This window comes from Quercus lobata, chromosome 7 (genome assembly GCF_001633185.2).
Source record: "Quercus lobata isolate SW786 chromosome 7, ValleyOak3.0 Primary Assembly, whole genome shotgun sequence".
Lineage (NCBI taxonomy): Eukaryota > Viridiplantae > Streptophyta > Magnoliopsida > Fagales > Fagaceae > Quercus > Quercus lobata.
In genome coordinates, this window is record NC_044910.1 from 9,482,760 (window position 1) to 9,496,829 (window position 14,070).

At 33.6% G+C, this 14,070-nt stretch overlaps 1 protein-coding gene across 1 annotated transcript; it reads left to right on the top strand.

The window, feature by feature from the left end:
- Window positions 1-1,844: 1,844 nt before the first annotated feature.
- On the top strand, window positions 1,845-4,474 carry LOC115953651 (F-box/kelch-repeat protein At3g23880-like). Its single transcript, XM_031071395.1, has one exon. The coding sequence runs from the start codon at window positions 1,961-1,963 to the stop codon at window positions 3,140-3,142; it is 1,182 nt and encodes a 393-aa protein (XP_030927255.1). The 5' UTR covers window positions 1,845-1,960; the 3' UTR covers window positions 3,143-4,474.
- Window positions 4,475-14,070: the final 9,596 nt, after the last annotated feature.

The following is a 14,070-nucleotide window of genomic DNA, read 5'->3' on the forward strand; positions in this document are numbered from 1 at the left end:
TATACAAAACATGAACAATTCTTACTCTAAAAGAATAGGCTTTTGATATTTGCTTGCATTTTTAATTGCTTATGAAGCAGTTTTTAGAGTAAAAATGTTAGAATTTGATGAAAAACATGAAATTATTGAAATATACAATGTTGTATGATAGATTCTGGATGTGTAGTAAGTTATTTACTTGTTTTATAATTAAGCAGGCTTAGTGACATAGATAATATACATGCTCGAAATGTGTTTAATATCATTTACAGCAGATCAACATATATCTTGAATACTATGATTTTTCAATGCAGATATTCTTTTGATATTCCTTTCCTGATAAGCATTAGAATGTTGTAGAGACAAGATTTCATTATTTTACTATATTTATAGCTCCAAAAAAAAAATAGCAGCTTGGTTTTCTTTGTGTGTAAAGGAAGGTTGAGCCGGGTTTGTCAAAGAGAGAGCAAGAAGAGTTACGTTTTGCTTCTCTCATTCTGACAAAGTATACCTTTATCAATTGAGAGAGAGAGGAAGAAGAATTTAAGAAGCGGGGAGAGACCGACAGCGGAGATCTTTACCTACTCATGCCACAAAATGATAATTAGTCCAACAACTCTTCAGTTTTTTTCCTGTTTTGTTTCTCTTCTCCGCTCTATTATTTTATTGGGTCATGCTAACGAGTGCCCTTAGGGCACTCATTAATAATCCATTTTAGGAAAGTTTTGATACCATTTTTATGGGAAATGAAAAAAGTTATCAGAATATTAATTACTTTTTTTTCATTTCCCATAAAAACTTTCTTTAAATAGATTATTAACCAATGCCCTAAGGGCACTCGTTAGCATTTCCCTATTTTATTAAACGAATTTTGATTTTGAGTCTGCTCTTCTCCAGCCACCTCCCTTCGCCACCATCTTAAATTGCCCATTAATTTTAAGGTGATCTGGTCACTCTCTTCTATACTTATTTCCTTTGAAATTCTAAATTGATAGCCCTCTGAAATTTAGAGTTCTATTCTGTAGTTTAGAATCTAAGAGCAACCTTGCTTATTTATAGTTACATAAAAATATTAAAAGTAAAAGGAAACTACTTATTGTACAACATAAGCTACTAACAGATAGATTAAAAAAATAAACTGCATCAAGGTTCAATATAATTCTTTTAAGAATTGCCAAAAACTTTGTAGTCCAACTAGTTAAAACCTCTTGATATTTCCAATGAAAACATCTAGGGTTTAAATCCCTCCACTCCCAACTATTGAATTATAAATAAAAATAAAATAAAAATAAATTTAAGAACAAATTGTAATTAATTAATTATAATCACATACATTAGGGTCTAGTTAAAAAAAAAAAAAAAAAAACTCTCATGTTATTATATAAGAATGACAAAAATATCTCATCTGATATGACCACCACTCCACTCTATATGGATATTTCCCCTACCCTCCCCCTCAAGTCTCATGTGTGTGCATGTAGATAAATTATTTGATTTTATTTATTTGCATATATATAAACGTAGGGTACTTCAAATTTATCTTGTCTTGAATTGTCTCATATTAATTTTCCTAATCTCAAAAAAGAGAGATGGCGAAGACGAAACACCCATGACCCAATCTGGCTCCATTTTGTTATCATCCCTGCCTATACGGTGTGATATCATATACATATCATCTCCATTGACCTTCTTTAATAATAATAAAAAAATCCTAAATACCCATCATGCCATGAAGAAATTTAATAAATATAAAAAACCACCAAAGTGATTTTCCCACTCCCATAACCATTACCTAGGACTAAAGCCTCGAGTATAAAGAGCCCAAATATACGGATGTGTTCGGTCCATCATTGGAAGATCTGGCGGCCTTTTGGGCTCTCATCTAATCTATACAATCTGACTCTTTATCTTTCTCTTTTGTCTCTACTCTCTCGCTCTCACAGTCTCACTCTGTCACGCATTTCCTTTCGAATCATCATCGATGTCTAAGCTCAGGAATTTGTCATCGGAGCTTCTCCCACATGACGTCGTATTCGAGATTCTGACTCGGCTACCAGTTAAATCCTTAATCCGATTCAGGTGCGTTTCTAAATCTTGGTACTCTACCATCACCGACCCCATTTTCATTACCAAACACTTCAATCACAACAAAGCCAAATCATTACCATCCAACAACAATCATAATGGTTTTCTTCTATATATTTGTAAGAAACAAATGTGTACGGCCGTTTGCAATGGCGACCCCAAATTGACATTGACAACGACAACTGAGGTTTCTAGGTTTCAAATCCCCTTTACTGTGTATTTTTACAAGATTAGCTTTTGTAATGGAATGTTCTTGATTTATCCATATCCTCGCGATCGTAGAATATATTTATGGAACCCAAGCATTCAAAAGTTTAAGATATTTGCTGATGCTCCTACTGACTTCACTTCTGGACTTGCCTATCATTCTAAAAACAATGACTTCAAGATTCTCAAAATTGCGTTTCATCCAACTTTCGTTTACAATGAAAGGCCGCTGTTTGAGGCGAAGGTTTACACATTGAGTACAGATTTATGGAGAAGGGTTGAATTTTCGGTGAAGTCTGTACCCAATTTTCGATCTATTCATGAAATACAACATGAACCCTTTTTATTTTGTAATGGAGCTCTACATTTTATGACATATCCCAGGGTTAAAAACAACACTAACAATTTTATTTTGTCCTTTGATGTCAATGATGAAATATTCCGAGAGATAAGACTGCCCGAGAATATTGGTAACATACAACATTTCCAACTTGCGGTGTTCAAGGGATCTTTGGCTCTAATTGCTTCTGGTATTGCTCGATTTGAAGATTTTCGAGCTACATATACATGCGTCGTATGGGTGATGAGACGGTATGGTGTGGTTGAGTCTTGGACAAAAAAAACTATAGCAGTCAGGCCAGGCGGCCCACTCCAGAAATTTTTGGGTTGCACTGACAGTGGTCAACTTCTATTTTTTCATATGTCAGGAAGGATTGTTTCTTACTTTCTTATGACCCTGAGTCAGGGAGTCGGAACGAGAGCAATATTGGAATTCCACATCCTTACTGGCTGGGCTACACAACTGATCTTATGGAGAGCCTGGTTTTACTTGATCACAAATAAATGTCATCTAAATTTGAAGATTAGTTAGTCTCAAAGAGTAGTTGATATTAAATTAATGAAGTAAATGATGCTCTTTTTATGTTTTCTTTTGCTTTTTCTTATTTTAATATTAAATCAATGAAGCCATCATTATGTTCTTCTTTTTTTTTCTATTGTAGTAGCATGAAAGTAATGTGGTAATCCTTTTTGGTTTATTTGGTCATTCTAACACATGGCAATGTCACAGTGAAACATATATGTTTAGCCAACGTAACACTTGTCCTATCATAATGAATATTGGATTGGGTATCAAGTTTATAATTGAAATTGGTTTTGCTTGTACATTATTGGTACTTGGTGGTACCCTTGATTTTGATTTTTTTCCAACTCACCTTGTTGGATGTCATGCTTTGATTCCCAGGCAGAAAAATAATATTTTCTATAAACTATGAATTTGTTGCGCAGGCTCAATTGATTGTCCCCAGCCCCATTCCTTATTTTAATACCTTTTTTATTGATTTATCTATCAATTTATAATTTCCATTCTCTTTTTAAGCTGGCAAGCATCTGTGGATTCATATGAATAGAAGAATAAACTTTTGGAATTAGGTCTTCAGGGAAAATCATCAAGATTTTGGCTGGGTCCTTTACTTTTTAAATCTTCATTTTTCTTCTTTTTGTTGTCCTATTGTTAAATGCTTTTGTTTCAACATCTATGTATGCTTAAAAACGTTGATTGTTAAGCTGCATATTGCACATCAACCTAGCATATATATCCTACACGCTCTAGGTGTATTGGTTCCAAGTATCCTTGACATAGAGACAAGACTGATGCTAGCTCTTGCAGATACAATACTCTTGCATGTATTTTCTCTTTAGTTTTTTTATGAGATTTCTTTATAATTTTTACAGTACATGTGAATATTCACACTTGTATACACAGCAACACATGCATGCTTTTTAAGCAAAAGTATTCTAATCTTGCTTGAAAGTTGACTGTTATAAGTAGACAGAAATAAGCTATTGATATCTCCAACCACTACTACTACTATTAAGAGAAGCATAACCTTACCAGCTTGAGCTAATTCAGTTGCAACAAGGCAACTAATTTCAGCCTAAGTTGGGTTGGGAGAGGGCTAAAAGTTTCACACATGAAGCTGTTCTGATTAGGGATGAGACTTGCATGCTCTTGTTCACCTCAAATGAGCTCAGGTTGCCCAAGTTGCAGCCTCTAAAATTTTGAGCTTGGCATCTCGAGATTTCATAAAGCTTATGTATATATACGTGTGTACTGATTAGAAAAACGTATATATGTGTGTGTAAACCAGCCAAGGTTGCTCAAGTTGCAGCCTCTATTTTCAGCTTGCATCTCAAAATTTCATCATAGTTTATATTTAATTACCTATATTAAACAGAGTGTAGAGCCCAGGAAAGGTGTTTTGGTTCAATGGAATTTGGGTGAACCAAAACAGTGTGTGTTGCCTCCTCGGTTTTGTGTGAAAAAAAAAAAAAAAAAAAAAAAAAAAAAAAAAAAAAAAGAAAAGAAAAGCCCAGGAGAAGAGCTGCACGGTGATGCGATAAATTAACACAGAGGAGTATGGTTTTGTTGAGTCTTGGACTAAAAAAATACTACTGCAGGCAGCTGTTACTTGATTCTGATTACGAAGTTGTTTGACCCTCTTCAGCTCTTTTCGATTGACCCCGAAGAATAATCTTGGTATTCAAGATTCTACAACAGTGGCTAATACAACTAATTTCATGAAGAGCTTACTTTCACTTAATGGGGTAAAACCTAGTTAGCTGGAGTTTTTACTTTCTATTCATCTTTTGAAATTTGTATTGAGGAGTCATTGTGGAACATGTGAAGCTGTTGCAAAGTTTTGTTATCTACATAATTTGTGGATCAGTGAAGCTATTATTAGGCTTTGTTTTGAGTATTTATTTATAGTTCTTTGAGAACACTCCTTTATTAGGCTTTGTCTTCTTTGCTTTTGTTATAGATGTGAAAGTACTGCTTTGATGTAGAAGACCAAATTTTACGAAACAAAAAACTGAAATATCTTTTGTATTTATTAAGTTCTGTTTGCGGAATGTATTGCACATTCTAAGATATTACAATGATGACGACAGATTTAATTAATGATCTGGAAATATTAACTTCATTAATAATGTTGATAAATGTTGTTCATTTTGGGTCTACACTATTGATTATTAAGTGGATCTCTAGTTGATATACATCCAACACTCTTGTTTATTTGTTAATGTAACTGTGATCACTGTAGCATATTCTCAAGACCTTCCTATTAAGATTTGTCTTGAATTGGAACTATGGAAGGTTGTTAAATTATTAGTCTTTTTGGTTTTGAAGCCTATTGAAGTGTAACACCATTGCCTGGTGTTACATAAGGTATTGCTGGATACAAGGTCAAGTGATTTATCAAACATGATGTACTTTTGACTGTGTTTTCTTGTGTAAATGCCTTTTGTCATTGGAATTTCTACGAGTGCAATGAACCAGAAGATATAAAATCACGTGTCTTTCATACTTGTAGCAGTTTGTCAAAGGAGAATGTGAGGAAAGTGGTAAGCAAGGAAGGTAAAGTTCTGGAGGTTGATTTTAATGTGAATGGAAAGCTGCCATGGATTAAATATGTGAGAGCAAGAATAGAAGTTACAAATTCAGGTGGAAATACCCTGAAGAAAAGTAGAGAGGGCTGGTTCTGAAGTCGTAGGAGGCTCTTTGTCAACCCAAACCATGCAGAGGTCTCAAAAAATTTAAAGAAATCAACAAAGCTTTGATTGTAAAAATTGGATGGTGAAAGTGCTTAGAGCAAGATAGGGAAGAATTGAAGATTGGATGAGGGGGGAAAGCTAAATCAGCTTCTTGTGTATGGAGAGGGGGTAGAGAGGTGCAAAGGTTTAATTGCTAAGGTCCATGTTCTATGGTAGTAGAAGGCAGAGGGCTTTAAGTCAAAGATTCGACAAAGAGAATAGCAGAATATGGAGAAGAATCTGGACATGTAAAATACAAGAAAGATTAAAAATGATGCTGTGGAGAATAGCAACAGGGACTTTTACCTGTGAATAAAAAGGCTTGCAAAGCAGAAACTGAAATGCACTTGTTTCTACAATGCATAATAGCAAGAATGGCCTGCTCAATTTGGATGATTTCATTTCTTCCAACAAGCTAGAGTTAATTTGCCCAATGGAGGATCCTCCAACTTCACTTTTTTGGGAACAACTACAGTTAGAGCATTTTACTATGAATTTGCTGCTCCCTTGATTGATTTCTTCCCATAATTTGCTGGCTTTGTTATTGATTTTATTGATCTATCTTTACTCTCCTTTCTCATTTTAAGTTGTCAAGGGTATGTAGGTTTATGTGAAAAAGGGATTAGGTATGTGGTTTAATTACCAAAAGGTTGTAATAACTATATCAGTATGTCACATTTTGGACATTTGGCTGTTGGGTCCTTTTCTTTTTTAATCTTGTTTTTCCCCGTCTCTACCGTTCCCTTTCTTCTTCTGCTGTCAATCTACTCTTGAATACTTCTTTTTCTTTTTCTTTTTTCTTTTTTCTTTTTTCTTTTTTTTTTTTTGAGAATGAATACTTCTTTTTCATTGCATCATCATATATTCCACCTATATTCCTAGAACTCTTTTTTTTTGAAGAGATACTGAAATTCAACTATGAATGCCCATTAAGCAAGTTTGTGAGTCAACTTTAACAAAAAAAAAAAAAACAAAACAAAACAAAAACAAAAAAAAAAAACCACCAAATGATGTCATACTTGCATAGATAACAACATTTATACCCTTGCAGTAGACCTAATAATTTTTCAAGCACGATGCTAAAAAGTTTGTCATTGTTCTATTTTTTTCAGTTGAGTCACTATAAATTCTACTTGGCCTTTTCTTTTTCTTTTTTTTAAGTTGTTATTTGCCTATTTGTTAAAAGTTGATTTATATATAAACTAAAAAAATAAAAGAAATGATGTAGCCTGTCACGTCCCAAACCCGATACTCGAATTTGTGACCATGACCGGCATGCTAATATCAAGCTTAAACATGATATTAACAAGAACTAACTAAACTTTTTCAAAAGGTTCCTTCTTTATTTTCATTCTTGTTTCTTTACTTAAATGATATAACTTTTCGCTTGATATTCAGAGCATATACACTTTACTCAAAGAATAACATAATCCACCAATTATTCGATATCCACAATTTCACATAATACATCTCTTAATACTTTAAAGTACATAACTTTCATTAGATCCTAAAATACACAATACTACAAAGCAAAACATCAAATCGCTAATTTGGGATCTATACATATAAAATTAAAACAAGCTCCTTCCAAAACTCAACTAAGGCTCCCTCTGCTTCAAAATAAAACCTATTGACTGAAAGAGTGAAAGAGGTGAGTTACACAGCTTAGTAAGGGTAAGATATATAAGAATTTAGTAAGAATGCATGTAAATCAAATCATTTCATTATATAAATATTCAGATAGGAGAACATCTTTTCATGCATAATATTTTATACTATTCATAATAATAACTTATACGCTCTTCATCGGAAAAATAATTGTTCTTTTTCTTATCAGAATAATATTACCAAAACCTTTCGGATTGAACTTCCTTTGTTTCTTACAAAGTCACCAAATATAACATTGATTATTTAAAATCATATACATACATACATACATACATACATACATATATATATATATATATTCTCATTACAAAATAATCATTTTAACTTAAATCAGATAATTGGTAACTTTGTCTTAAACTAGAAACATCTTAAAGAATAACAAAACTTTTCTTCATAAACTTCTTCTCGTAAAATATTATAATTTTCATAGTCATAAAACTTAACGTTTCATAAAAAACAGATATCTGATAAGTTTTTACCATAAACTTGTACTTTCATCAGAAGTTTTATCTTTAAAGCACAACAGAACTTTAGAAACTCTTATCTTTAAAAAACAGCTTTTCTTTTCATCAGAAACTTCTTCTTTTCATGAGAGCTTTTAACTTTTTACAATGCCTTTAAACAAAATCATTCTCTCATGATCAATATCATAATATAGCTGTTCATTCATAACATATTGTTTAGTCCATATTTGATAAGTCTATACTTATTTGGGAGGCTTCTAGCACCACTGTACTAAGCTTCCAGCATTCCCCACAATGCCCGGTATTCCCTAGATCACATCATAATACATGTCTTCAACCATGGGGGTAGATTGACATCCTCCACAAGTTGGTCGTTACCAATAAGGGCGGGTACAGCAGAGCCAGTCCCACTTTTAATGGCCAATCAGATAACATTTTCCATGAAAAGCCAGTAATTAAACCCCTACTGGCAGAGTTCAGATCATCAGAGGACATAAACCGAAAACATTTCATACTTATACATCATACTGAAATTCATAGTTTTCATAACATTTCATAATAAAAGCATTTCTATTGTTTTCTTTAAACATCATGTTCGTGGAATTAGTAATAGCATCAATATGTTTAAATCATACACATAAGGTTTTGAGAACTCACGAACATACCTTTGTCTGAAACACGATTATATGTCATATCTCTAATCAAAAACCTTTTAATGCATAATATACTTTAAAATAATCTCATGACTTACCAAATGCTCATATAACTTATCCCTTATTTGAAAGCGGAGGAACCGAGAGCCTAAAGTCAAAATAGTTCAAACCTATGGACTAGTAACACCTAAACCAAATATCAAAACTTATTACTATCAATTATTCTTTATCATAAACTTACACATTTATCTCAAGGCCTATCTCTTATAATCAAGGAAATTCTAATCCCATCTCAACGAGGTTCCCTAAACACAAAATACATTCATCAAACAACATGATGTACCAAATCATAGAGAAACCATTATTTTAATGTTCATATTCAGATCATGTCAATCAGCTTTAAAATCAATTCAGAATGTGTTTGAAATTGGAAGCAATGGTGCATGCATAAACTTACACAAGGCAACATACAGCATGAACAAAACAGCTTCATAAAAACAACAGTTGAATGGTTTAGAACCCCTCTTTTGAGTACTAAACCTTGAACCAAGTTATAAAAAATTAATTTATGATCTAGACATACCAAAAGATAAGTATATTAAATTATAGCTTAAAATATTGAGACTTACTTTAGAATTAAATTCTCAAAGTCAGAGTTAACAATTACTGTTTACTGCTCATTTCAGCAGCATATGCCTCATTTGTAAATTACAAATGGGCTGTCCATACACATCCAAACGTCATGCAATTTTACAGAGAAACTCCTCGGAATGTCTAGTAAATACCATATCAATTTCAAAGTCATATCGTAAAATCATGATTTACTAAAAATCATACAAGACAACATACCCAAATCTGTTCTGACAGACTTTCATGCAACTTAGAAGTTAAACTATTATTTTTATATTGATCCAAATACTACGAGACCAATTCCATAACAACCACATGTGTATTAGCTTTCATAGGAAATATCCCTAGCATCCAAAATCATTGTATAAAATTTAATACATAATTTATTATGTGTAAACACAGAATCTGTCACAGTGACAACTTTGAAACATTTTCTTGTAAAATTATAAAATGATTGCAAATAGTCTTATTATCATATGGGGATTTTTATACACTCATTAGACATGTTAGAAAACACTTATATATAGTCATTTAACTATTTATAGAAAAATTAAATACAACAAAAATCCCAGCAGTAACATCAAAAGTACTCAATCTAACTTTTTCTTACTTCCTTAATCATATACAATCAATAATTAGTAAAACAGCAAAGTGAGGTGATAATTTTGATTCATGTTGACCCGTGGGAAATAGAGAGGGAGATAACTTCTTGGATGTTCTAGTTACTTTGAGAAAGTCAAAGAAGAGATTAGGTGGAGCTTGTTCATTGAATGGTCGGCCAAGTCTTGGTCTTGAGGGTTTAAGGGGATAACATGGGTCAACATGCATGATGCTTCGGCATTATATGTGTTGAATTTCCATTGGTTGCATGTGTGGGTGGAATTTCTACTATAACATCTCATGCATCATACTTAATTAAAACACCAACTATGTATCTAATAACTTAAACCACTTAATATAATTTTGTACATACTTAGTATATATACATAATACAAATAGTCATTCAATTATTTATAATCTTTACAATTCTTATTCAATAGCATTATAAAATAATATGCTTATTAAATACTCTTATATTAATTTTAGAAAGTAAGTGACTCAAGATAATAATTAATCACTTAAACACCTAGGTTAACTATAAAATTAGGTCGGGGTGTTACATAGCCAAAGAGAGTGTACTGGAACTTCTCGTTTAGGTGTTACCCTTTATTGCAACTAGTGTGTAACTATGTGCATATGCACGATACAATTAAAAACAATTACAATTATTCGGTTCAAATTATATATATATATATATATATATATATATAAAATAAAAAAAAAATAAAAAAAGAGGTTTAAATTATACGTGGTATTAGCTTACATTTTTTTTAAGCCATACATTTTTAACATATGTAATAGTTTTTCATTATATATATATATATATATATAATTTAGAATTTAATTTGTTTTAGACTTTTTTATTTTTGCACCCAATAATTCACTTGCCACAAAAATTAGAAACTTCGATAAACACATGACGAAAAATTAAACTCCAATTTAGAATCTAATTGGATTTGGACTCTTTCGATTTTTACACTCAATAATTCACTTGGTACAAAATTAAAAATTAAATAGAACACACAAAATTGAGAATCCAATTAAAAACTAATTAGATTTTCTCTAAGTTTTAGCTATTAATACATATGTAGATGGTAAACATTAAAAAAAAAATATATATATATATATATATATGTAAGGACACGATTCGTAACGAACCGTAACAGTGTTGGGTTCGCACGTAGAAAGGCCTAAACAATATCATTTGTAGAGCGTGGGTTTGAAAGGCTAGGCCTTGATCACCAGACGGTGGGTCTTTCGTGGTGTTCATGCGTGGTTAAGTTTTCTTCACCCCTGGAACCTTTCTCCTGGAGGTGGGCTAGGAGGCTCTGGTTTTTGGCCATTTTTCCCAGCCCCTTGCTTGGTGCACCTACCTTTTTATTATATAGTCTGTCTTGGTTGATCCTGTCCCTCCACTTGTTGGTCAGGCAGGTGCTTATTTCTGTATCCATCCCATCAACCGTCCCCTCTTACTTTCTACTAGTTGCGAATATCGAAGTTTATACCGTCCAAACGTCTTTTCCCATTAATCGGATCTAGGCGCTGGCAGATGCATTTAATGCGGGGAGGGGGAACGCATTTTCCTTGATCCAATCCTACACCCTGCTTCCTTATGGGCCCCCCTTCCACTCACATCCCCTTGAGGGGGCTGTTTGGGGATTGCCTCCACCAAGATGTTGGTCTTCCCATTGAAGCTCTGGAATGCCGAGGACGGGGTAGTTTCTCAGCCGTTCCCCTTGACACCCCGGCCATCGATTATTCATCCTCGGCAAAATACCTCCTCGGCACGGGCCCTGGGCCCAGATAGAGTTTGGGCCGGATTGCAGACCTCTCGGACCCACAATATATATTGCAGTTGTAGACCTATTGGTCACTAGTTACTAAATGCTATCTTGTGTGTAAGGACGCAATTTGAATCCTAAGCCCAAATAATAAATGGATTTAGGCCCAAAAAGTCCAATACAATGAATTTATAGAGAGTATGTTGGAAAACTAGGTTCTAATGAGTTGGGTAGCAATTATAATGGATCTAGATGACAATAAAGTAAAAGTAAACTGGATTTATCTAAAGAAAATCGTCGTCGGCACAGTCCGAGGAGATCACTTCTTGTATATATTACTTGAAGTTGGATACAAATACAGTTCTAATTGCTACATATTTCTTTCTTAATTCTCCAATCCTTTTCTCTTAGGGCCTCCCTTCTATTTTATACTATCTTCCCATTTTTATCTCTACCCTCCACGTGCAGATCAGATTGTTGGTGTTGATTCTTGTCCCATCAGCACCTTCCTGAAGTCTTTGGGTAGTAGTTATAAGACTGAAAACTACTGTTCAGGCATCATTTCCTCATTAATGCGGCCAGAGAGTTAGCTGCAGAGCATTCAATGCAGTGGTAGCAGCTTTCCCTTAGATATTTCGTAGCTTTCCTTTGTCCTGTTCCTTCCTAATACTTATCTTCATCAATGGAACGGTCCAGAACGTTACTCTTGATGGCAGACCGCACCCTCTAATCTCAGCTTTGCCCAGCCGAGGAAGCATTCCTCCTCAGACCACCCTCTTGGATGATCATGATTAAACTTCACTTCTTCACTTACTAACACGAACTCTTAGGAAAGTGTTTACCCGTCCTCGGACTACTTAATGTCCTTGGATTAGGCTCCTAGCCTAGTATATACATAGATATGTACTCCTAGGCCTATCACCCCTATATTGTGCAATTGAAAGAGATAGATCTTGGATGAGATGGTGCATTTCAAAATAAATCCTATCCACAACTCCTTGAGATACAAGTCATCAATATCTTTGAGTTCTTGACTTTCACATTTTACAAGAATTTCGTTCGCCATTCAAAATTGAATCAATAGAGCACTCCTAAATATAATGAAAACAAAATAACATGCAAAACCATTATTCAAGTGAGAAGACAATTGATTATAATTAAGGCTCATGGGCAATTAAAATTTACAAATTTCGATTAATTATCTTTCTTTTATGAGAGGATCAACTAATTATCCAAGAACTGCCATTATCAATAGGATTTATCTTTCGCATATTATTACATCATTTTCTTAAAGTGTCAACCAATGAAATTTGATAAATAATTAATTAAAATTAATTCTTTTAATAAATTCCAAGACAATAACCTTCTTTTTTTTTTTTTGAGAAATACCAAGACAAGAACCTTGTAGCTCAAGACTAGTAGAAATTAATTAAGCATAATCACATACATTACGGTCTAGTTTAAACAAAACAATACTCTCTCATGCCCTTATATGGGAATGATGAAAAATATCTCATCTAGCTTAGCCATCACTCTACTCTATGTCGGTTTTTGCCTTCCCCTCCTCTTTGGCATTACATATGTGTGTGTGTGTGTGTATATATAGATATATAAATTATTTGATTTTACCTATTATATTAATTATATATTTTATTTATACATATTCTATTATCATCTTTCAAAACATGTGTTTCTTTCCCTCTTTGCAGGGATTTTTTTTTTTCAAAATAACCAAATCCCTCAAACAATTTCATTAGTTAGCAAGATTTTGAAACTATTTAGGAATCTATTTGCTCTTTCAAATCGAGTCTGTTAGACTCGTTTTTTTGTCATTGAAATCGAGTCCGTAGAAATCGATTTCCTTTAAATTGAAATCGAGCCTTACAAACTCGATTTCAATACTCTCTCACCAAGAACAACTCTTCTTCTCCAACAATCAAAACTCTTCTTCTCCAATAAATCCAAGCAAACCCAAAGAGACCCATAACGAAATCAACAAACCCACCTGATCAATGTCGTTATTGTGGCTCGGATGTTGACTCGGAACTCAGAGTTGGACTCGACGGGCCTTGGCGGTATTGTGATCGGAATAGCATGGTGGTTCATCTACACCGGTGTGGTGCTTCCTTGTCCTCTTCGCTAGAGCTCGTAGTGTGGGTTTGGGTGGGTTGAGGTTTTAGTGACAAAGAAGAAGCTCAGACTTGTACTCTTTGCTGTGTGGGTTTGGGTGGGTTGAGGTTTCAGTGACAAAGAAGAAGCTCGGACTTCACAGTGTGGAACAGTTTCGGTGAGGAACTATATCGAGTCTATAAGGCTTGATTTCACTTTAAGGAACTCAAGCTCCACCAACTCAAGTTCCATGCTTCGCAAAACACATAAAATGAGTCTCTTAGACTCGAGTTGCTATAG

Bases quoted from the DNA above. Each gene is read 5' to 3' on its own strand.
- LOC115953651 (XM_031071395.1), top strand. From the start codon at position 1,961: ATGTCTAAGCTCAGGAATTTGTCATCGGAGCTTCTCCCACATGACGTC.